General features: G+C 42.3%; 1 protein-coding gene across 3 annotated transcripts in view; it reads left to right on the top strand.

Annotated features, from left to right (window-relative positions):
* The window catches only part of edil3b (EGF like and discoidin domains 3b), a 311349-nt gene that overhangs the window by 41867 nt on the left and 246429 nt on the right, over positions 1–23053 (top strand). For 2 of the 3 annotated variants that reach the window (XM_078564719.1, XM_078564710.1), the window contains exon 2: positions 22871–22999. In XM_078564719.1, coding sequence (XP_078420845.1) covers positions 22871–22999 — 129 coding nt within the window. The remainder of the gene's footprint in view (positions 1–22870; positions 23000–23053) is intronic. The other variant, XM_078564731.1, reaches the window with a different exon arrangement.

Below are 23053 nucleotides of genomic sequence, written 5' to 3'. Positions count from 1 at the left end.
TACATGCACTTTCTCCTTTAATGGAAGGAACTCAAAGGTATTATTAGCCAAGTCTACTCGTTCCTCACACTACACTTCTTAGCAGCTAAATGAGCTCTCCTTTCTCCCAGTGGAAATCATAGAATCATAGAAAATTCATGGCATAGAAAGAGGCCACTTCGCCCATCGTGTCTGTGCCAGCCACTTATTTTCCAGCATTTGATCTGTAGCCCTGCATGTTACAGCACCTGAGGTGCGTATCCAGACAGCTTTCAAATGAATTGAGGGTTTCTGCCTCTACTACCCTTTCAGGCAATGAGTTCCAGACTCCTGCTACCCCTGGGTGAAAAGAAAATCCTCTTCTCCCCTCTAATCTTTCTACCAATGACTTTAAATCTTTGTCCCCAGGTCACTCTCTGCTAAGGTAGATAGGCCCTTCCCATTCAGTTTATCCAGGCCTCTCACAATGTTGTACATCTCAATCAAATCCCCTCAGCCTCCTCTGTTCCATGGAGAACAACCCCAGCCTATCCAATCTTTCCTCATAGCTTCATTTTTCCAGCCCTAGCAATATCCTTGTAAATCTCCTCTGTACCCTCTCTAATGCAATTACATCCTTTCTGTAATGAGGTGACCAGAACTGCACACAATACTCAAATTGTGGTCTAACTAATGATTTATACAGTTCCAGCATTACCTCCCTGCTCTTATATTCTATACTTTGGCTAATAAAGGAAAGGATTCCATATACTTTCTTAACCACCTCATCAGCCTGTAGGGACCTGTGGACATTCACTGCAAGGTCCCTTACTTCCACTACACCTCTAAGTATCCTCCCATTAACTGCGTAATCCTTTGCTTTGTTTGACCTCCCCAAATGCATCACCTCACACTTCTCCAGGTTGAATTTGCCTCTTTTCTACCCACCATTGATATCTTTCTTCAGTCTACAGCTATCCTGTTCACTATCAAGTACACAACCAATTTTTGTGTTGTCTCTAAATGGCTTGATCATTTACCCTATATTTAAATACAAATCATTAATATATACCACAAAAAGCAGGGGGCCTATTACTGAGCCCTGCGTAACCCCACTGGAAAAGGCCTACCAGTTGCAAAAACACCCATCAATGATTACCCTTTGTTTCCTGCCACTGAGCCAATTTTGTATCCAGCTTGCTACATTCCCCTGGATCCCATGGGCTTTTATTTTTTTTTAACCAGTCTGCAGTGTGGACCTTGACAAAAGCCTTGCTAAAATAACCTTATTTTAGAGATTCTTCTAGATGTAACTCAAGAACCAGGACAGTGATACAAAATTCTGGTACAAAAGCTTCCTAAGACTGATGTCATCTTCTCATGACAGCTTAATCCTGGAAGGAAGCCATAGCTGTCTCAATCTCAAGAGTTTCTGCCTGTCAGCCTGTTGTTGCTTTCAAAGTGTCACTTGTGTAGCACTGGCAGAGTGCCTGGTCTGTATTGCTGCCCTAAGAAACAGCAGCCTCATGGTCGCATGCAGCCATTATCATTCTACTGGGCCCCAGATGAAGGTTTCCACTGTTTGCTGGGATGGCTGGTCTAATCATATTTATCAGGTCTGGAAATCCCTGAGAGACACTGGCCTGCATCCTAGCGCTCGGATCTGAAAATAATCAGTGCTTCAATGGATGAAGAGACACTAACTGGCCCTGAGCCACTTCTAATATGGGATGGTGGGGCTGTTGCAGACTCCAATCAACGTTCCATGGGCTCCATTGATGTTTGCAACGAGGGCAAAGCTCCCCCAATATACCTACACATGAAGGCTGTAGAATCCAGAGCAAGAACTTTGAGCTTCAGGACATTCTCACACTGACTTCAATTCCTGTGTGTGCTGTTCCTCCAACATTATTTTTCTCTGGTGAGTATCCATGAAGTCGGAGTTCCATGACTCTGAAGCCAATGACAAATATCCTTTCTGTTTCACTGATTAGGAGAATTACTACTCCGAGGGCTCCCTTGTGTTCTGTGAATCTCATGATGTCACATCCTTACCAGTGTTACTTATTTTTTCCTGGCTGAACATCCCTGAGCAAGTGACTCGAGGTGAGATCAGAAGGTGCCAGGTTAGAGGCAATTTTGGCAGAGGATCATAGAAACTGATTTTGTTGCTGGGACTGTTATGCAGTTTTGTTCTCAACATACTCTTCCTCCACATCATCAAAGTACATCTTTCCTCCTCTTGTCCTCCTCTTCATAACCCATAGCTTCTTGTTGCTTGATTTGCAGGGGAGAATTAATTTAGAATAAGGGATTAAGAAGATAATAAAGGTATTGTAGCTTTTAGCCATGTGCTGCTTCACAGGGAAAATATGGTGCACCCAATATGCAACTGCCTGGTCACTTGTCTCTCTCAGCTGGAGGAGAGTTCCTCCCCAATAGCCCATGGTCTGTTCTCCATAGGGGATCATTTCTCTATCTGAAGGTCCCCTCCAGTGCCCTAGTTTTCATGGGTGTTGAATGCAAGCTTCTCCTGCAACAAGATTGGTCATTTGAAGAATATCTGCCCGCTCATCAGTTAAAGTGGAGGAAGGGCTGTAATAATTACTATTAGGAAAAATGACAACACATACTTTAACATCCAAATTCAGTGTCTTCACTCCCCTTTAAAGAGCAATTTGAATGTTTACTATTGCAGCCATTATTTTTAGAGGAGGAACAATACCTTGGAGCCTATGGTGCCCAAGGAAGGTAAAGGAAAGTGGTCAAAGGTAAAGGAAAGTGGTCAGTATGTCACTGTCCAGTTTTTATCAGCCATTGAACCTTTTCTAGCTTTGATTTCAATTCTGGGGATGAGAGGCATGGAAATCAGTGCGACCATCACATTCCTTCCCATTATTCTGTGATTTACTTACTCAGGTACCCAGCAGTGTTTTTCTCCTTTGCTACATCTCATCCAGGACCAGAACACATACTTTAAAAGTATTACTTTAAAAGTGAACAATCCATCAATTCACTGAGTCAAGTACTATGCTGTTTCTTGCAGCCCCTCCCACCACCTCCCAACACCCCCCCACCACAAACACACCCCCCGGTCAACCGCTGCAATTTTCAGTGATTCTTGGCTTTTCAAATACTATAATTACTAAGGTGCCCCAGCACATTGTGGTTTTGTCACATTGGAGTTGTGCCACTTAACCTTCACTAATGGATTTTTAACTGGGCTGGATCAGTGCTGGATAGCATTGGTGGGCATGTCTCCTGGCTTAGGCCACGACACTGGTGTAAGTGACCCATGGACTTTCTGGGCCATGCTTTTCGTTATAAAAACTTCTAAACTGTGAAGACATATAAAATTGGCAAGCCAAACTGGAAACTGGAAGAAATTTCCTTCCCACAGAGCAGAATATATCACCTGTGTGGATCAGTTATAAATAACATGAATTAAGTGGGAAATTAACTGATCGCACTATGACAAAAATGAAATTTGTTTTATGCGTTTTTTCTTATTTTATTTTAGTGCTAATGTTAATTTAAAAATGTATACTTGGATTAATACCATAGTACTTTATTGAAGGGAAAACAGATGGTGATATGTCAATGTTTTGATGATCTGTGAGAAGACAATTGGACACTTATGTTCAGAAAAGTTAATTAAGTTAGAGCAGCGTCACCCACCCACCCCAAGATGATGTATATTTCTGAACCTCTTCAAAAATCCCATTTAATAATTGTTTTGCCTTTATATAGCTTGTAAATACTGTGGTGTTATGCAGCCAACTTTCAAAGGGTGTTTTTTTTTTCAAAGGGATTGTGAATGGTAGAGCATGGAATATTTTATGTGTTAGCAATATGGTTCATTTTATGGTGCACGGAGGTAAATTAGAATCTGTAAGCTAAGGTTTACAGAATTATTACTGTGGTGATGTGTTCTCACCGAGGAATAGGATTATTTATCTTCTTCCAGAGAAGTAGATAATTTCAAATTCAGTTAGAAAGATTCAGTGACTTCCCTGGCAAGTTAGTTTAATTAGCCCTGTGTGAACTGTTTCCAGACTTGTGGTTTTGTGTTGAGCAGCATCATGCCTGTATCATTGCTTCTGAAAATAGTTGAACTTATTCAATGGGGGTTGTTAGAGAAAGTGTACAGTCCAACTGATATCGGTCTCCTAAAGCGACATGAGCTGTGGCATCCATCCAGCAGTATCCAGCAACCTATTTCCAATCGGAGAGAGATTCTTTACCTCACAGCATATTAATATAATAATTAAGGTGTCCCAGATATTAAATGCATAAGGTTGAGTTTCTGATGATAGGGAGTGTGGGATTTTCTAAGATTACTGTGTCTTTTGCTAAGAGAACCAGAGATGGGTATTTGGGGGCAAGGCCAAATCATATCTCTTAGAGTGGGAAATAGAACTGAAATAGTTAAACCAGCATGATTAATTTGTTAAATCTGTGCTTGCTACTGCAATGTGCACATGTATTTAACACACTCCCAAATATGGTATTTTTTTTTCAATAACCTCCAGAAAAACAACAATCTGAATTGATATAGTTTCTTTAATGGAATTAAGGGCTTTATGCAGGATTGAAGGTGTTGAGCGTTGTGAAAATGTAGCTCATAATTCATATGTTTTAGAATGTAACTTTTCGTTTCAGGAGCATAACTTTTAGGATGGAGGTTAATTGTTAAATGTAAGATAAATGGACATCCGACTGAGAAACTGGTAATAACTTTGATGTAAATACAATTCAAACAAGCCTGGGTTTATTACACTTAAAAGGCAAGCTATGGTTATTTTACAGGGCCATGGGTAAAGTTGCGAAACCAATAAATAATGGGGGGTCTTCTATCTTAGTTAAAAGGAACCAAAAGGTCTGCTCTTACTTCAATAAAAGATTTAAATGACGTATGTAGTTTCAAGATGCAAGGAAGCTGAAAGAAGCTTTCTAAACATGGGGTTTCTTCATGGAACAAGTGAGCCTGTAGAGAGGATCGTAAAACTCCATGAGTAATATAAATTGTTCATATGGGTTACAGAATCAAAGAATGACATTGAAAGTAAAATAATTTGTTTACATCTTTGTTTGAGAACATCCCAAAGCATGCCACATTGTCGTAGAGATGGGACGTGGAGGTAGAAAGTTATTTTGTTTAATTTATGTGTGTGTTTGCTGTAGGAAGCAAGCAGTTCAATTTGGGGAAGAGGCAGAGGTAGTTGCAGCTTTGCTTTGGTATATATTGCATCTCACGAGATGGAGAGACATGATGGAAGATGAAAGTCAGTTAGGCCTGCACTTCAAGTAGAGAAAATATTAACTTCATCATTTACCATGTGGAATGTGGAAGGGGGCCAATCTCAGTTTGGTTTTCGTAAAGGAAAAAGCAGCTGGAAGATATTCTCTAGCTTACAGCTAATGGAGGAAATCTACAGTGGTCCTCACAGAGCCTTATGGCAGAAATCAGTCAACAGAGTTAGCTTGGACAGCTCTAGAAAGGCAATTGGGCAAATGCCAGAAATCCGAACAAAGACCTGAGGCATGAGTCGTGAGGTCTGTGAAGGAAAAGTGGAGGGTCAGGCAGCCAAAAAGCTAATGGAAGGACCCCTACAGAATCTTCCTTAGAGGATAGCTAGAACACTAAGACAAATGAAAATGAATTCTAGAGAGCTGTAGCATACCTTTGGGTTGGTTTCTAGAGAAGTGAATTCACCTTCAAGATTGTTGTACAATATAAGGGAACTCTTGGGGTGGAAGTAAAAAGTAAAACTGAGTTCATTATATAGTTGTAAACTATAATGTTAAGTTAATGTCCCCCTGGGAGTCTCCTGCTGTGACCAAGTTCAAAGTAGAATAGTTGCTTCCGGAGTCTGGTATCAGGCATACAAAAGACATGTCCCACCCAGTGGATCAGGTTTTGAGTGATTAGTGCCTCAAAACTGGGCAGCTTGGCTTGGGAGGGGAGGCTGCTATAGGACTGCCTTTCTTGCCACTGGATTTGGAGAATCTTGCAAAGACACCGCTGATGGTACTTCCCCAGTGTTTTGAAGTGCCTGCTGTAGGCTGTGCTAGTCTCTGAAACATATAGCAGTATGGGAATCACTGCTACCCAGCAAACCATCATCTTAGTCTCAGGTTTGAGATCCTGGTCCTCAAATACCAATTTTGTCAGTTGGTCTAAAGCTGAGCAGGGACACTGGAGGTGATGATGAATTTTGTCGTCTGTGCAATCTTCATCAAGAGGAGATTCCCAAGATACGGAAAATGGCCCACATTTTCCAGGATTTTTCCATTGATCTTAATTGAAGAGAGGGAGGTTATTAACTGTGGGAGCTGGTTGGAAGAGGACCTTAGTTTTCCAGGTGTTTAGTGAAAGGCCCATTTTCTCATTTGCTTTAGAGAAGGAGATGACAACGGCCTGGAGCTCAGTTCCTGAGTGACCGCACACACAAGCGTCATCTGCATACTGAAGCTCAATGACTGAGGTTGGAGTGTTTTGGTTTTGAATTGAAGGCGGCATAGGGTGAACAGTTCAAGGAGTAGACAGAAGATGGTGATAAAATTATGAGGGCAGCCAAATTTGAGGAGGATACTTCATAAACCAGAGTCAAAGACTTTTGTGAGGTTGAAAAGGCCATGTGGAGCTATTTGTGCTGCTCCTTGCACTTTTCCTAAATTTGCCCCGTGGTGAAGATCATGTGGTTGGTGCCTTTCGATGGACAAAACCGCACTGTGACTCTGGAAGGACTTCCAGTTGAGGAGGATCCTTGCAATAATTTTCCCTGTGGCAGATAGCAAAGAGACTCCCCTGTAGTTTCTGCAATTGGACTTGCCTCTCATCTTGAATATAGTCATAGAAACATAGAAAATAGGAGCAGGAATAGGCCATTTGGCCCTTCGAGCCTGCTCCACCATTCATTATAATTATGGCTGATCATCCAACTCAATACCCTGCTCCTGCTTTCTCCCCATATCCTTTGATCCCTTTCACCCCAAGAGCTATGTCTAACTCCTTCTTGAAAACATACAATGTTTTGGCCTCAACTACTTTCTGTGGTAGCGAATTCCACAGGCTCACCACTCTCTGGGTGAAGAAATTTCTCCTCATCTCAGTCCTAAATGGTCTACACCATATCCTCAGACTGTGACGCTTGATTCTGGAATCCCCCAGCATCGGGAACATCCTTCCTGCATGTACCCTGTGTAGTCCTGTTAGAATTTTATAGGTTTCTATGAGATCTCCCCTCATTCTTCTGAACTCCAGCAAATATAATCTTAACCAACTCAATGTCTCCTCATATGTCAGTCCTACCATCCCAGGAATCAGTCTGGTAAACCTTCACTGCACACCGTCCATAGCAAGAACATCCTTCCTCAGATAAGGAGACCAAAACTGCACACAATATTCCAAGTGTTGTCTCACCAAGGCCCTGTATAATTGCAGCAAGACATCCCTGCTCCTGTACTTGAATCCTCTGGCTATGAAGGCCAACATACCATTTGTCTTCTTTACTGCCTGCTGCACCTGCATGCTTACCTTCAGCTACTGGTGTACGAGGACGCCCAGGTCTCATTGCACATTCCCCTCTCTCAATTTATAGCCATTCAGATAAAAATCTGCCTTCCTGTTTTTGCTACCAAAGTGAATAACCTCACATTTATCCACATTATACTGCGTCTGCCATGCATTTGCCCACTCACTCAGCTTGTCCAAATCACAATGAAGCATCTCTGCATCCTCCTCACAGCTCACCCTCCCACCCAGCTTTGTGTCATCTGCAAATTTGGAGATATTACATTTAGTTCCCTCATCTAAATCATTAATATATATTGTGAATAGCTGGGGTCCCAGCACCAATCCCTGCGGCACCCCACTAGTCACTGTCTGCCATCTGGAAAAAGACCCGTTTATTCCTACTCTTTGTTTCTTGTCTGCCAACCAGTTTTCTATCCATCTCAATACACTATCCCCAATCCCACGCAGTTTAATTTTACACGCTAATCTCTTATGTGGGACTTTGTTGAAAGCCTTCTGAAAGTCCAAATAAACCACATTCACTGGCTCCCCCTCATCAACTCTACTAGTTACATCCTCAAAAAATTCCAGTAGATTTGTCAAGCATGATTTCCCTTTCGTAAATCCATGCTGACTCTGTCTGATTCTGCCACTGTTGTCCTAGTGCTCAGCTGTTAAATCTTTTACAATGGACTCCAGAATTTTCCCCACTACCGACATCAGGCTGACTGGTCTATACTTCCCTGTTTTTTCTCTACCTCCCTTTTTAAATAGTGGGGTTACATTAGCTACCCTCCAATCTGTCGGAACTGTTCCAGAGTCTATAGAATCTCGGAAGATGACCACTAAGGCATCCACTATTTATAGGGCCACTTCCTTAAGTACTCTGGGATGTAGATTATCAGGCCCCGGGGATTTATCGGCCTTCAATCCCATCACTTTCTCCAACGCCATATCCTTGCTAATACTGATTTCTTTCAGTTCCTCCCTCTCATTAAACCCTGTGTTCCCCAACATTTCTGATATGTTATTTGTGTCCTCCTTTGTGAAGACAGAACCAAAGTATGTATTTAGTTGGTCAGCCATTTCTTTGTTCCCCATTATAAATTCCCCTATTTCTGACTGTAAGTGACCTACATTTGTCTTCACCAATCTTTTTCTCTTCATATACCTATAGAAACCTTTACAGTCAGTTTTTATTTTCCCCGCAAGCTTACTCTCGTATTTTATTTTCCCCTTCTTAATCAATCCCTTGGTCCTCCTTTGCTGAATTCTAAACTGTTCCCAATCCTCGGGTCTGTTGTTTTTTCTGGCCAATTTGTATGCCTATTCCTTGGATCTAATACAATCTCTAATTTCCCTTGTAAGCCATGGTTTGGCCACCTTTCCTATTTTACTTTTGTGCCAGTCAGGAATAAACAATTGTTGCAGTTCACCCATGCACTCTTTGAATGTTTGCCATTGCCTATCCTCTGTCATCCCTTTAAGTAATGTTTCCCAATTCTTCATAGCCAACTCGCGCCTCATACCATCGTAGTTTCCTTTATTAAGATTCAGGACCCTAGTCTCAGAATCAACTATGTCACTCTCCATCTTGATGAAGAATTCTATCATATTATGGTCGCTCATCCTCAAGGGGCCTCGCACAACTAGATTGCCAATTATTCCTTTCTCATTATACAATACCCAGTCTAGGATGACCTGTTGTCTAGGTGATTCCTCAGCGTATTGGTCCAGAAAACCATCCTGTCTATACTCCAGGAATTCCTCCTCTACGGTATTGTTACTAATTTGATTTGCCCATCTATATGCAGATTAACGTCACAGATGTTCCTTTATTGCATGTGTCTCTAATTTCCTGTTTAATGCCATTCCCAACATCACCACTACAGTTTGGGGGTCTATATTCAACCCCCACTAACGTTTTTTGCCCCTTAGTGTTTCTCAGGTCTACCCATACAGATTCCACATCGTTGGAGCTAATATCTTTCCTCACTATTGCGTTAATTTCCTCTTTAACCAGCAATGCAGCTCCACTGCCTTTTCCTTTTTGTTTGTCCTTCCTAAATACTGAATACCCCTGGATGTTCAGTTCCCATCCCTGGTCACCCTGCAGCCATGTCTCCGTAATCCCAACTATATCACACCTGTTTACATCTATTTGCGCAGTTAATTCATCCATTTTATTGCTAATGCTCCTCGCGTTAAGGCACAAAGCCTTAAAGCTTGTCTTTTTAACATTACTTGTCCCATTCCCATTATTTTTCACTAAGGCCTTGTTTGGTTCTTGTCCTTGATTTCCCTGCCTATCACCTTCCTTATTCCCCTTTCTGTCTTTTGTTCTTGTCCTTGATTCCCCCTTCTCTGACTCCTTTCATAGTTTCCCATTCCCCTGCCATTTTAGTTTAAACCCTCCCCAACTACTCTAGTAAATATTCCCCCTAGGTCATGATCACAGAGTCCCTGAGATCCCCTGGCATGCACTGTTTTTCTTAGCTGAGAGATATGAGGTTGTGCAGCTACGCCAGGAGAGTATGTCCGTCGTATTTCTGAATTTCAGAAGAGATTCCATCTGCTCCAGTGGTCTTGTTTTTAAAAATTGTTTTTAAAATAAACACCTAAAACACATATCTGTGTATAACTTTTAGTTGTTAATAGTACTCACATTTAATAGTAAATTAAATAGTAAAATAAATTATAGTATACAAAGGAATTATTCTAAGTTTATTAAGGAAGTAATTAAATAAAATTAAATAACATAAGTAACAATGGCAGGGCAGGTGTTATGTTGTAACGGTGTAATGTGGGAGCTCTCGGACACCAAGGTGATACAGGACAAATACGTCTGCAGAAAGTATAAGCAGCTAGAGGTATTCCGGATCAGGATTATTGATCTAGAAGCTGGACTGCAGAGACTGTACAACATAAAGGAGCAGGAGAAATAGTTGGATACTTTGTTCCAGATGAAGGTCACACCTCATCTGTTTTGGCCAGTGGTCAGGGACAGGAGAATGTGACCTTGAGCGAGGCAGGTCAGGGGACCAAGCAGAAAGTAGTGGAGGAGCCTCAGTCTTTGCAATTGTCAAACAGGTTTGAGGTGCTAACAACCTGGGTGGTTGAAAGCGAGATCTGCATGGTGGATAAGCAGGCTGGCCATGGCACCATGGTATAGGCAGCTGTTAAAGTGGCTGGGAGCAAACAGGAATATAGTGGTAGTAGGGGACAGTATATTGAGGGAATTGACACTGTTCTCTACAGCAAAGAGTGAGAGTCCAGAAGGCTGTGTTGCGTGCCCGGTGTCAGGGTTCAGAACATCTGCTCAGGGCTGGAGAGGAACTCGCAGTGGGAGGGGAAAGATCCAGTTCTCATGGTCCTGGTAGGTACAATGACATAAGTAGGACAAAGAAGGAGGTTCTGTATAGTCATTATGAGAAGCTAGGTACCAAATTAAGAAGCAGGACCCTAGATGCAATAATCTCTGGATTGTTACCTGAGCCATGTGCAAATTGGCATAGGGCAAATAAGATTAGAGAGATGAATGCATGGCTGAAAGACTGGTGTGAGAGAGTGGGTTCCGGTTCATGGAGCACTGGCAGCAGTACTGGAGAAAGTGGGGTCTGTACCATTGGGATGGTCTACACCTGAACTATGCTGGGACCAGTGTTCTTGTGAATCACATAGCTAGGGAAGTAGAAAGGATTTTCAATTAAATAGTAGGGGCAAGGGATCAAATGTGGGAAGGTGTGTTATATCCAAGAGTAGAGACAAGGTAAGAGAGGAAGATATTAATATGGGAAATGATGGATCATGACAGGAAGGGACAGAGAGTACAAGTTTAAGAGTAAACCAACAGATAAGGCTAAAGGTTACAAAAATAATAAAAGGCCAAAACTTAAGGCTGTGTATCTGAATGTAGCATTTGATAACAAAGCAGATGAACTGATAGTGCAAATAGAGATAAATAAGTATGATGTAATAGCCATCAGAGAGACATGGCTGCAGGATGGCATAGATTTGAACCTGAATATTGAAGTGTATGTGACTTTTCGGAAGGATAGGAAGTTAGGAAAAGGTGGAGGGTGGCTCTGTTAATTAAGGGCGACATTAGCACAATAGAGAGGTATGACCTATGTTCAGGAAACCAGAACATAGAAGTGGTTTGGATAGAGATGTGGAATGATAAAGGCAAGAAGTCACTCGTGGGAGTAGTTTACAGGTCCCCTAACAGTAATCACATGGTAGGCCCGGATATCAAAGAAGAAATAGTGGGAGCTTTTCAGAAAGTTCAGAAATGTTGGTTATCATGGGGGATTTTAATCTATATATAGACTGGAACAATCAGATGGGCAAAGGTAGCATAGGTGATGAATTCATAGAATGTTTTCGGGAGAATTCCTTGGATCAGCACGTTCTGGAGCCAACCATGCAGGGAGCAGGCTATACTAGATCAGGTATTGTGCAACAAGTTAGGAATAATTAATGACCTCATGCTGAATGCACCCCTAGGTAGCAGTGATCATAATATGATTGAATTTTACATTCAGTTTCAGGGAGAGAAGAGTGGGTCTAAGACTAGTATTTTAAACTTCAATAAGGGTAATTACAGTGGCAGACATTTAAGTGGATATTTCAGAATAGACAGAGTAGATACATTCCAACACAAAAGAAAAATTCGAAGGGGGGATCCATCATCTGTGGTTACTAAAAAAGTTAAAGACAGTGTCAAACTCAAAGAAAAAGCATGTGATTGTGCAAAGATAGGTGGCAAGTCAAAGATTGGACAGAATATAAAGAAACTCAAAGAATGACAAAAAGATTAGTAAGAAAGGAAAAATTAGAGTATGAGAGAAAGCTAGCTAGAAACATAAAGAAAGATAGTAAGAGTTTCTATAAATATTTTTAAAAGAAAAGAATTAACAAAGTGAGCATTGGTCCTATAGAAAGTGAGTCTGGTGAGTTTTAGAAGGCATTTGATAAGGCGCCTCATCAAAGTTTATTGTGGAAAACAAAAGCTCATGGTGTAGGGGGTAACATTTTGGCATGAATAGAAGATTGGCTTGCTAACAGGAAACAGAGAGTAGGCATAAATGGCTCATTTTCTGGTTGGTAGGCTGTGACGAATAGTGTGCCACAGGGATCAGTGATGGGGCATCAACTCTTTACAATTTATATAAATGACTTGAATGAAGAGGCCGATGGTATGGTTTCTAAATTTGCTGATGACACAAAGGTAGGTAGGAAACTAAGTTGTGAAGAGGACATAAGGAGGCTACAAAAGGATATAGATAGGTTAAGTCACTGGGCCAAGGTCTGGCAAATGGAGTATAATATGGGAAAATATGAGGTTTTCCATTTTGGCAGGACAAATAAAAAAGAGGCATATTATCTAGACGGTGAGAGATTGCAGAGCTCTGAGATGCAGAGGAGTCTGGGTGTCCTAGTGCATGAATCACAAAAGGTTACTATGTAGGTGCAGCAGGTAATTAACAAAGCTAATAGAATGTTATCATTTATTGCAAGGTGAATTGAATACAAGAGTAGGGAGGTTATGTTTCAGTTATACAGGGCATTGGTAAGATCACATCTGGAGTACTGTATACAGTATTAGTCTCCTTATTTAAGGAAAGGTGTAAATATATCAGAAGCAGTTCGGAGAAGTTTTACTAGATTAATACCTGGAATAGGTGGGTTGTCTGACAAGGAAAGGCTGGAGAGGCTAGGCTTGTATCTGCTGGAGTTTAGAAGAGTATGAGGCAACTTGATTAAAACATATAAGATCCTGAGGGGACTTGGATGTGGAAAGGATGTTTCCTCTTGTGGGAGAATCTAGAACTCAGAGGTCACTGTTTCAAAATAAAGGGTCACCCATTTAGGACAAAAATGAAGATATTTTTTCTTTCAGAGGGTAGTAGGACTTTGGAATTCTCTTCCTCAACTGTTGGTTAAGGCAGAGCCCTCGAATATCTTTAAAGCAGAGGTAGATAGATCCTTGATAAGCAAGGGGGTGAAAGATTATTGGGGTAGGCAGGTATGTGAAATTGAGGTTAAAATGAGATCAGCTATGATCTTATTGAATGGCGGTGCAGGCTTGAGGGGCTGAGTGGCCTACTCCTGCTCCTAATTCATTTGCTTGTATATAACTGTCAAATGGCTTTTTCAATCTCTCCCTCTGGACTGGGGTAGAACCAAGACCGGGTGGTCTCTCTATTTGGTACTTCCGGGGCAATAGCCTTTTTGTTGAAAATTCACCCTTGTATGAAATAAATAAAATCATTGCCTGTTCCCAATTGAAGTAGCAACCAGGTTGTGGAGAGAGGTGTATTTTTGATTCTTCTCCAGGCAAAGCCGCTGGCCTGCGTAAAGTTAGAAATGCAAATTCAGCTTTGAGTATTGATGTTATACATGCAGTATTTAACTTATTGATATTATTTGCAATGCTATATGATATTGAGGCACAGTATTTTGTGAGATTGCAACCTCACTTTTATGCATTGTTTACAAATTACATTATTATTGATTTTGCAATGCAAATTTCCAGGAATCTAATTGTGAGAAGCTAGAAATGGCAGGACAAAGGTTAAATCAATTTTATAAACATTCGTAAAAGTCATTTCATTACAGAAAGGGATAGGTGGTTGAAGTTCATAACCACCAAAAACTGGTGCGGGGAATCACAGTTTGCAAATAACCTGTACCCCTTCATGGCATTACAGGCATGTTAAATTCATGTTGCCTTCTGTTTTGAATGATTGCCATGTGCAGCCAGCATGGCTCACATTGTTCATTGGCTGCTCCCGTTATCCAGGGGCCCAAGATTGTGAGTGGCCAGACTTGCTTTCAAGGCAGTCTGCTCTCTTAAATAGAGGGAGGCGTATTGTGGCAGAAAGATGTGGTGGGAGCTTTTTGAAAAGCCAGAATGAGCTATGAAACCTTCAGCAATGGCTGAACATGCAAGAGGATGAGCACTCAGGTTTCCTGACAATAGTCTGGCGACCTTGTTGCAAGAGGTGCAAAGCAGGACATTTTGTATCCTCAGAAGGCTCTCTCGATATATGCTGAGGAGGCAGTGGGAAGAAGTAGCGGCAGATGTGTCAGGAGTATAGCTCCAAAAACATGGATGCAGTGTAGGAAGGAGTTTAATGATTTCACTCGAGTTGTGGAGTTGAGTGAGTTAAGCTTCCAATGGCAGATACTACCAACTGCACCATCACAACCCCAGCACCTGCCTACCAACTTTATCAATCATTAGCCAACCCTTCAAATGGTTTACCTCACCCTCACACACATAGCACTGTTATAAACCTCAAATCCACTGGCAGCTATTCAACCATGACAGCCACATCACCCCAAACACATTGCAGCTTGCTCACTGGCACACTTCCTTCGTTTTTGTAAGAGAAGGTGTCACACGACAGGAGGCAACAGGAAAGGACTGGAGGAGGACAAGCATAGCTTCATATTTTAACCCTCATGAGGAGACAGGGTTAGCCACCATAGGAGAGGTATTACTGAGGCCATGGTCACCAGCAGGACGGGAGAAGTCAATGGCCAGGGTATCTGCTTATATTATCCTTTTCCACTCATCCCACTTCTCCCTTATCCCACTATCTCATCTAAGCAAGAAACTGCAGTCGGTATAAACATGCGCTTATTTCTTCTTCTCCCCACACCACAATCCAACCCTTGTCCCGTTTTGCTAGTGGTGGCAAATTAACAGGTTGCCTCCTGGACTGCCATCCAATTCAGGACGGAGATCTGCACCCCAGAGGTGCCGAACCAATGAGATGACCAGCAGCTTGGCAGCCTTGGCAGTGCCACTGGTACAGGTGGTCACCGCTGAGGTTGCAGCATGAACGAGACAGTACCTAATGTTGAAAGATGGGAAATGTATTTGGGTAAGCTTGGGCTAGGCAGGCAAGCCAGATGGCTGGTGCGGGAGGGAGGGCAGTGGATGGTCATTTTGCAGTGGCAGTGCATTAACCACTGGGCAGCTATTGCTGCCGAAAGGCCTCTTCTTGGGCCAGCAGGTTGCCCAAAAAGGAGGCTCCTGCCCCTCAGGAACCCACTGGAAGACTGACAAGGTTTACCAGATGATCGTAGGCCCTCCTTCAAAATGCCCACAGGGACAGGAATTGGCCCTAAAATGGGCCCTTAATTATTGGTCACCTAGTAGGGGCTGTGCGTTGAGGCTCCCACAACTTGCAATAGATCATGACAGTGCCAAGACATCGCACCCCCGCCGCACCGCATGCTTTCCCGCACCATATTACCAGGCCTCCCACCTCCTAGCCTGTCACAATACGCTGGGAAAATTCAGCCCTACCACTCCATTTTATAATCAGCTCAGATGCTGACATTGCACATATTTTAAAGAGACACCGGGTAAAAGTGCACAGGAGCCAGGGCGAGAGGAAAGCATAGCATAGGTGCCATCTCACCTAAAGACAGGGTTATGCCACTTGTTATTCTGTGGAAGAGTAAGATGAGGACTTCAATGGGCCAGGCTACAGAAGAAAGCTAATGGGTGTACATAGCTAAATGCTTGGTACACTACAAAGCCTGCTATAAGGTCTGTGCTCAGTGCCAAAGAGCATGGAGGAGTCAGGCACCAACTTGACACAAGGCTTTTTGCAGAGGTTGGAGCCCATCCTTTCCAATATGGAACGGTGGCCACCTATGGAACCCCACATCATGCAGCATCATTTGGCCAATGCCTCACAATCCATTACAGGCACAAGTAGCTTCTGTCAAAGGTCTGCATGCTGTAGTGGAAGCTGAGACTCCAGTCTGCTTTTTAAGACATTGAAGGAATGGAATTCCTTTTCATTTAGAAAAATGGAAGAGCTCATATGAGGCTCATTCAAGGCAATGTGCATGCAGTCTATGGCATGCTGCGTCATAAGACCATAAGAACATAAGACATAGGAGCAGAAATTAGGCCATTCGGCCCATCGAGTCTGCTCTGCCATTCAATCATGGCTGATAAGTTTCTCAACCTCATTCTCCCGCCTTCTCCCTGTAACCTTTGATCTCCTTACCAATCAAGAACCTATCTATCTCGGTCTTAAATGCACTCAATGACTTGGCCTCCACAGCCTTCTGTGGCAATGAATTCCATATAAGGAAGCCTGCAATTTATGCAAACCCTTGCTTGCTCTGCCTGCCTGTCTCTGGCAAGAGTGATTGAGACAAATCTATTTGTGTGTGTCGAGAGCCTCAATGATGTCTCTTATATTGCAGACTGTGAGATGTTGTTTATATTTCCAGCAACAGCCTAGAAGAAGCCAGAGACAGAAAAGTTAAGAGCCACGGTCACCATGAAAATCACAGGCAATGCTACCTTTGTCCTGCTTCAATGTTGCTGTTCTGACTGCAAATGTTGACACATTTCAGTCACAAACCTCTTTAGTGAAGTGAAGACATTTCATGCATAGGTCGCTCACTGAAGTTGAGGCAAGAGAATTGCTCCCTCACGACCCTCGGTGGGTATGAGCTCCTGCTGAGTGCCTGCTCCTGCTGTCTCCCACCCCCACTCCTCACCTCCCCTTTTAGCAGCTTATCCTGTTCTGTGGGATCTCCCTTCACTCTTCCAGTCGTATCTAATGTTAAGAGCATATCAGGTCACCTAAAAATGTCTGAAAGTAACTGCTTTCAGCACTTGTTTTTAAATGATCTGGAAAATATTTCAGCACCAGCCAGATTACTTCATGTAGTGTTCAAACTTTTGTCAAGCATAGGAAAGCTTCAAGTTGTAATGATCTGGTTAGGGACCAGTAACTTTTTGTTGAAGGTAGACAGAATATTCATATTTGTAGACAAAGATTCCACGGTTTTAAACAAACAAAATAAACTTTACTACAAAAAGTCAGAAAAGTAAAACAATTTACAATATCTATCTTATACGCTAAACATTCAGAATTAACATGAGGTAAGTATGAATTAACAAGCAAACTCTGCTCGAACACACCACACTGCACATTAAATGGAAGATGTGACCAAGACAGATCCCACAGATTTCTCAGTAACCCACCCAGATGTTAGTGATCACTGTGAGTCACAAAATATCGTTAAAACTCTGTCTCCCTCACGAGGGATTTCCACTCTTTACTTTCAAAGATCTAGCCTCTGAATTCCCTCAAAAGCTGCTCCAACCCAGACTGTCTTAATGACTGCTCACCTCCCAATGGCTCAACCTCTCCTCCTGAGACTGTGTTCACAAAGCTGCATTTCTGCCTCTATTTACCAGCACAATTCCAACTCTTTTGCAGACTGCTAGCTTCGCTAAACTGACATAATCCCTGGGTTTCTCCGAACTCCAGTCTCTCAGCTGCACCAAGCTATGAATAGCTTCCAAGGCTTCTCCTGAGCCCTAACTGCTTCCAGCACAGAACCAGTGGCCTTCTGCCACCTTCACAGCTTCCCAGAACTTCTCTGAGCCCAAGCTGCCTGGAGCACCTTTTCTGTATCCAACATATTTTCCTGCTGTGGAGCATTCAGACAAATTGAAACCAGAGAACCTTCTTCAGCACCACACATCTCCTTGATGATGTAGCTTTTCAGGGTTCACCGAATGCTTTTAAACTAACTTAGTTCAACCTCCCAAAACAAAACAACTCTCTGGGCAACCCTTCTTTGCAAGCAGTGTAGGTACCTAATCTCCAATTCGCCAGCTGAGTAAGCCCACCTGCTGTTTTATTATCTTACCTTTCTAGCTGTTAACCCCTTAAGTCCACATGGCTCCAACCTTTTAAGTGCAGTAGACTCAAAGCTGCTTTAGTTGCATTTATCCTATTTTCTACAGTTAAACATTACCTATAAAATATCAACATGAACCATAAACTAGATATTCATCACAATATTTAATGGCATGAATCGCCAGAATAAATAATCCAGCAGTTAATCTATAACTAGCTCACGATCCCTTTTAATAGTTATAGCAAAGGTTCTTTCGTTCTATTGAAAGTCATGTTCAGCTGAGGGCGATTAAGACCAGGGGCTGAATCTTTAGCTCGTCGGGCGGGGTGCGCCCAACCTGAATGTAAAATGACGCGCGATGATGTCGGGCAAGCGTCCCGACATCATTGCGCACTCATGCGATATTTCGGTTGGCGGGTGCACACTGGAGTCAGCAGCGCACCCACCGACAATTAAAAGGCCTATTAAGGCCATTAAATAGGTAATTAAAGGAAATTTTTCACTGCCCGTCCAACCTTATGTTTGGCAGGCAGGCGAAAGGCCAAGCGGCCTTTGCATTTTTTTGGAAACCTCATCCACAGGCGGGATTAGGTTTCCTGAAGCAAATAAAATAAAAATGTTTTAAATTTAATTAATAACATGTCCCTGTTCATGTGACAGAATTACAGGAGGGGACATGTTTCATAACATTTCAGAAAGTTTTATTTTTTATTTTGAAAAATGTTCAGCCCCCTGAGGCAGCTCTGTGCCTCAGGAAGATTTTCAAGCATGCACCTGCACAGATGCGCAAAGTTCGCACTAGCCCTCCTCCCCCCCGCCCCCGGCACAGGCAGTGCTGAGCGCTGCTGCTGGCGTTTCACGCTGGACGCCCGGCGGTGTGAAATCATGGTCCGGCCCCGATCGCTGGTGGCGGCCAGCTTCTCGACTGCCCCCGCCCCCCCGTTGAGTCCACCCGATGAGGGAAAAATCCTGGGGTGTGGAGTTGGGAAATGGCAGTGCTGGAGTCAATGAGCATTGCACACTGATTGATGTCGTAATCTGTCTGGTTTGTATGCTGCTGGTGACTATTAGGTGTGCATGCACAAATCCCTATACCAAGATGCCATCCTGTGCAATCCCTGACGGAAATGTACACACAGTTATCACTGACCCCATTTTTGAGCACTAGGTGACCACATAACATCTAAAAAGGCACTACAGAGCTCAATTTAATCACCATAACCATTAATCAGTGATATTAGTGACCTAATTGCTTTTGTAATTTCAAACTTAACACTGAAGAGATTTATTTTCTTCAAATACTGTAAATGTACTTTCTCCTTCACTCCCTCTCTTTCTAACTTTCTCTTGCCCCTTCCTCTCAAGAAGACCTTGTATTGATCCGAATATTTATTCTGAAGCAATCTCGCTTTGAGAGTGGCTTTAAAGATTTATTGCAACTTTTATTAGATTGAAAAATACTATGGATGGGCCTGACATACCTGCAAAATAATACATTCCCTGAAATTCTGGAATTTTACAGCTCTCTTGCTCAATATGGGGACTTGAGCAAAGTGCACTACTTTTATGTAAGATTTGTTCCTTAATGGATCTTGAGGTTCTGTTTGGTGATACACATTCATCCAAGTTGGTGATTACATCGCGTTTGATGTCGGTGACTGAGGCTTTACCATGCTTGGTTAATGATACATTTTGAGACCTAACAGTAACTGTGAATTAATATGAGCCTCCCCATCACCACCCCCACCCACCACCCCCCCCCACCCCTCCCCAATTAAGTTTACTAATTAATGTAATGTGTATTGCTATTTGTGGGCATCCCTGATGGTGATGCCGATTAGTACAGTGAACAGTTGAGCCTCACAGTCAAGAAAGTCATAAATAGGATTGCTGGTACATGTAGAATTAGCTGTTCATAGGGTAGTGATAAAATACTTCAGTTATCTTCAATGTCCTTGTGTCAGAAAAGGATGATTTGGTTGCTCCAACCTTAAATCTTGTGTAATAGAGAATGAGTTGCATTCCTTACTATAGTCCTTGTGATAGGCTATTGTGAAAGTATGCAGATTTTACATTGGTTTTTACTCTCGGAACGCTGTCATATTTTTGTTCCTGTGTACCTAGATTGACTTTGAAGTAAATTTTTCAAAATGAGTTTTTAGAGGTAGGTATCAGCTCTGTTACTGTTAGATGCTAATTGTGAGGTTTGTTGTATTTGTCCATATCTGATTTGGAAACTGGAGATTGTTGATTGTCATTAGACCTAAGTCAGGAAAGGAATACCCAGGTTTCAGCCTATCTGCAGTTGAAGAGAACATCATTCTGACCCTTTAAATGTGGAGGGAAGTACCTTTACAGACCATAGAGAAGAATTCTTGTGTGTGCTATGCATAGCAAAATTCTAATTGTTTTCTTCATAAATAGCTTGCTGTAAAGCATGTACTTTACCTTTCAGATTTCTATGAATGAGCATTTACTGTGGGAAAATTATTCCTTTGCAAACACTCGGTTACATTGTCATAAAACTAAGCTGACTTATAATAATGCAATACTATCCCAATACTGGGGTTTGCACCTAATGTTACTTGGTAGTATTGTTTATCATAGCAAAGGTCCACTGTAGCACAATGTATAGGCATAACTTGCAAGTGCAATTGGACAGTTTTAAAATGGTATACGGGAAGCTGAAATGTTCTATCATTCATTTTGGGATGGATTGTTGAGATTCAACCAAAGGTTTTAACATGTAATAGGTGACTTCACTGCTGCATTGTTGCCTACATGGCGTCTACATTCTTACTGAACATTCAGTTGTCACAATTGTGATATGAAAATTTGTCTTGATCTTATTATATAATCTTCTTGATCTTGCCTTGGAGACAAAAAACAAGTTACTATAGGCCAGTAACATCCGTCATTGGGAAAATGTTAGAGTCCATTATAAAGGATGTAATAGCAGAGCATTTAGAAACGCACAATATAATCAAGCAGAGTCAGTATGGCTTCATGAAGGGGAAATCATGCCTGATAAACTTTTAGAATTCCTTGAGGAGGTAACAAGCAGGATAGATAAAGGAGAACCAGTAGATGTAATATATTTGGATTTCCAAAAGGCGTTCAACAAGGTACCGCACATAAGGCTACTTAAGATAAGAGCGCATGGTGTTGGGGATAGTATATTAGCATGGAGAATTGGCTAGTTCTCATATACCCTTCAATATTCAGCACCCAGTCCCTATCATCCTGCAGCTATGTCTCCATAATGGCTACTAGATCGTATTTATTTACTTCAATGCGGGCTATCAATTCATTTACTTTGTTGTGATTGCTACATTCACAACATTCACAGTTGGGATAAGGAGGGCATTTTCAGAATGGCAACCTGTAACTAGTGGAGTGTCACAGGGCCAATTAAGCCTCGTCCAGCGTGAAATGCGTGCTGCAGCGCTCAGCTGCCTCAGGGAGATGAACAGTTTTGAAAATAAAAAATAAAGATTTTAAAAATTGTAACAAACATGTCTCCTCATGTGACTCAGTCACATGAGTAGGAACATGTTAGAAATTAGGATGAATTTTTAAAAAAAATTTTAATGACAGGTCAAAACCTCATCCCGCCCGTGGATGAGGTTTCACAAAAAATGCAAAGGCCGCCTGGCCTTTTCACCTGCCCGCCAACCGTACAGTTGGACGGGCAGCAAAAAATTTAAATCAATTGGATTGTTAATGGCCTTAATAGGTCTTTTAATTGTTGGCGGGCACGCTGCCAACTCCCATGTATGCAAAATAATGCATGAGTGCGCGATGACGTGGGGCGCTCGACTGACATCATCGTGCGTCATTTTATGCTCGAGTGGGGCGGGCGCACGTCCGCCCGCTCAGCGAAAAATCCTGGCCGCAGAGAAAGACTGCAGAAAGCTGCAGCACAGAGGGGTTTGGGGGTCCTCGTGCACGAATCACAAAAAGCTAACATACAAGATCAGCAGGTTATAGGAAAGGCAAATGGAATGTTGGCCTTTATTTCAAAGGGAATGGAGTATAAAAATAAGGAAGTCTTGTTAAAACTATACAAGGCACTAGTTAGACCACACCTAGAATACTGTGAACAGTTTTGGTTGGTCCCCTTATCAAAGGAAAGATATACTGGCATTGGAGGCAGTCCAGAGAAGGTTTACTAGGTTGACCCTGGAATTTCCTTATGAGGAGTGGTTGAGTAGGTTGGGCCTGTACTCATTGGAGTTTAGAAGAATGAGAGGCGACCTCATTGAAACATGTAAGATTCTTAGGGGGCTTGACAGGGTAATGCTGAGAGGTTATTCCCCTTTGTGGGACAGTCTAGGACCAGAGGGCATAATCTCAGAGCAATGGGTCACCCATTTAAAACAGAGATGAGAAGGAATTTCTTCTCTCAGTGGGTAGTGATTCTGTGGAATTTTCTGTAGCCGAGGGTTGTAGCGACTAGGTCATTAAGTATATTCAATGCTGAGATAAACAGATTTTTAATCAGTAAGGGAATCAAAGGTTATGAGGAAAAGGCAGGAAATTGGAGTTGAGGATTATCAGATCAGCCATGATCTCATTGAATGGCGGAGCAGACTGGATGGGCCGAATGGCCTACTTCTGCTCCTACGTCTTATGGTCTTAGCACATTTTATCATGACAAATCCCTTAATTATTAACCTTTCTTTCTTCTATTAACAGGGAAAGTGTGTGAACCCAACCCATGTGAGAACGGAGGCACCTGCATGACAGGGTTGGCAGATGAATCTTTCTCATGTGAGTGTCCTGATGGATTCACAGGTCGCAACTGTTCTAGTATTGTGGAGGTTGGTAAGTGCAAGCACAGACCATGGCGACGCCTCTTCCTTGCATGACTGTCTTTGA

Source organism: Cetorhinus maximus, chromosome 2 (genome assembly GCF_964194155.1).
Source record: "Cetorhinus maximus chromosome 2, sCetMax3.hap1.1, whole genome shotgun sequence".
Taxonomy (NCBI): domain Eukaryota; kingdom Metazoa; phylum Chordata; class Chondrichthyes; order Lamniformes; family Cetorhinidae; genus Cetorhinus; species Cetorhinus maximus.
This window is presented reverse-complemented; position numbering and strand designations above follow the sequence as displayed.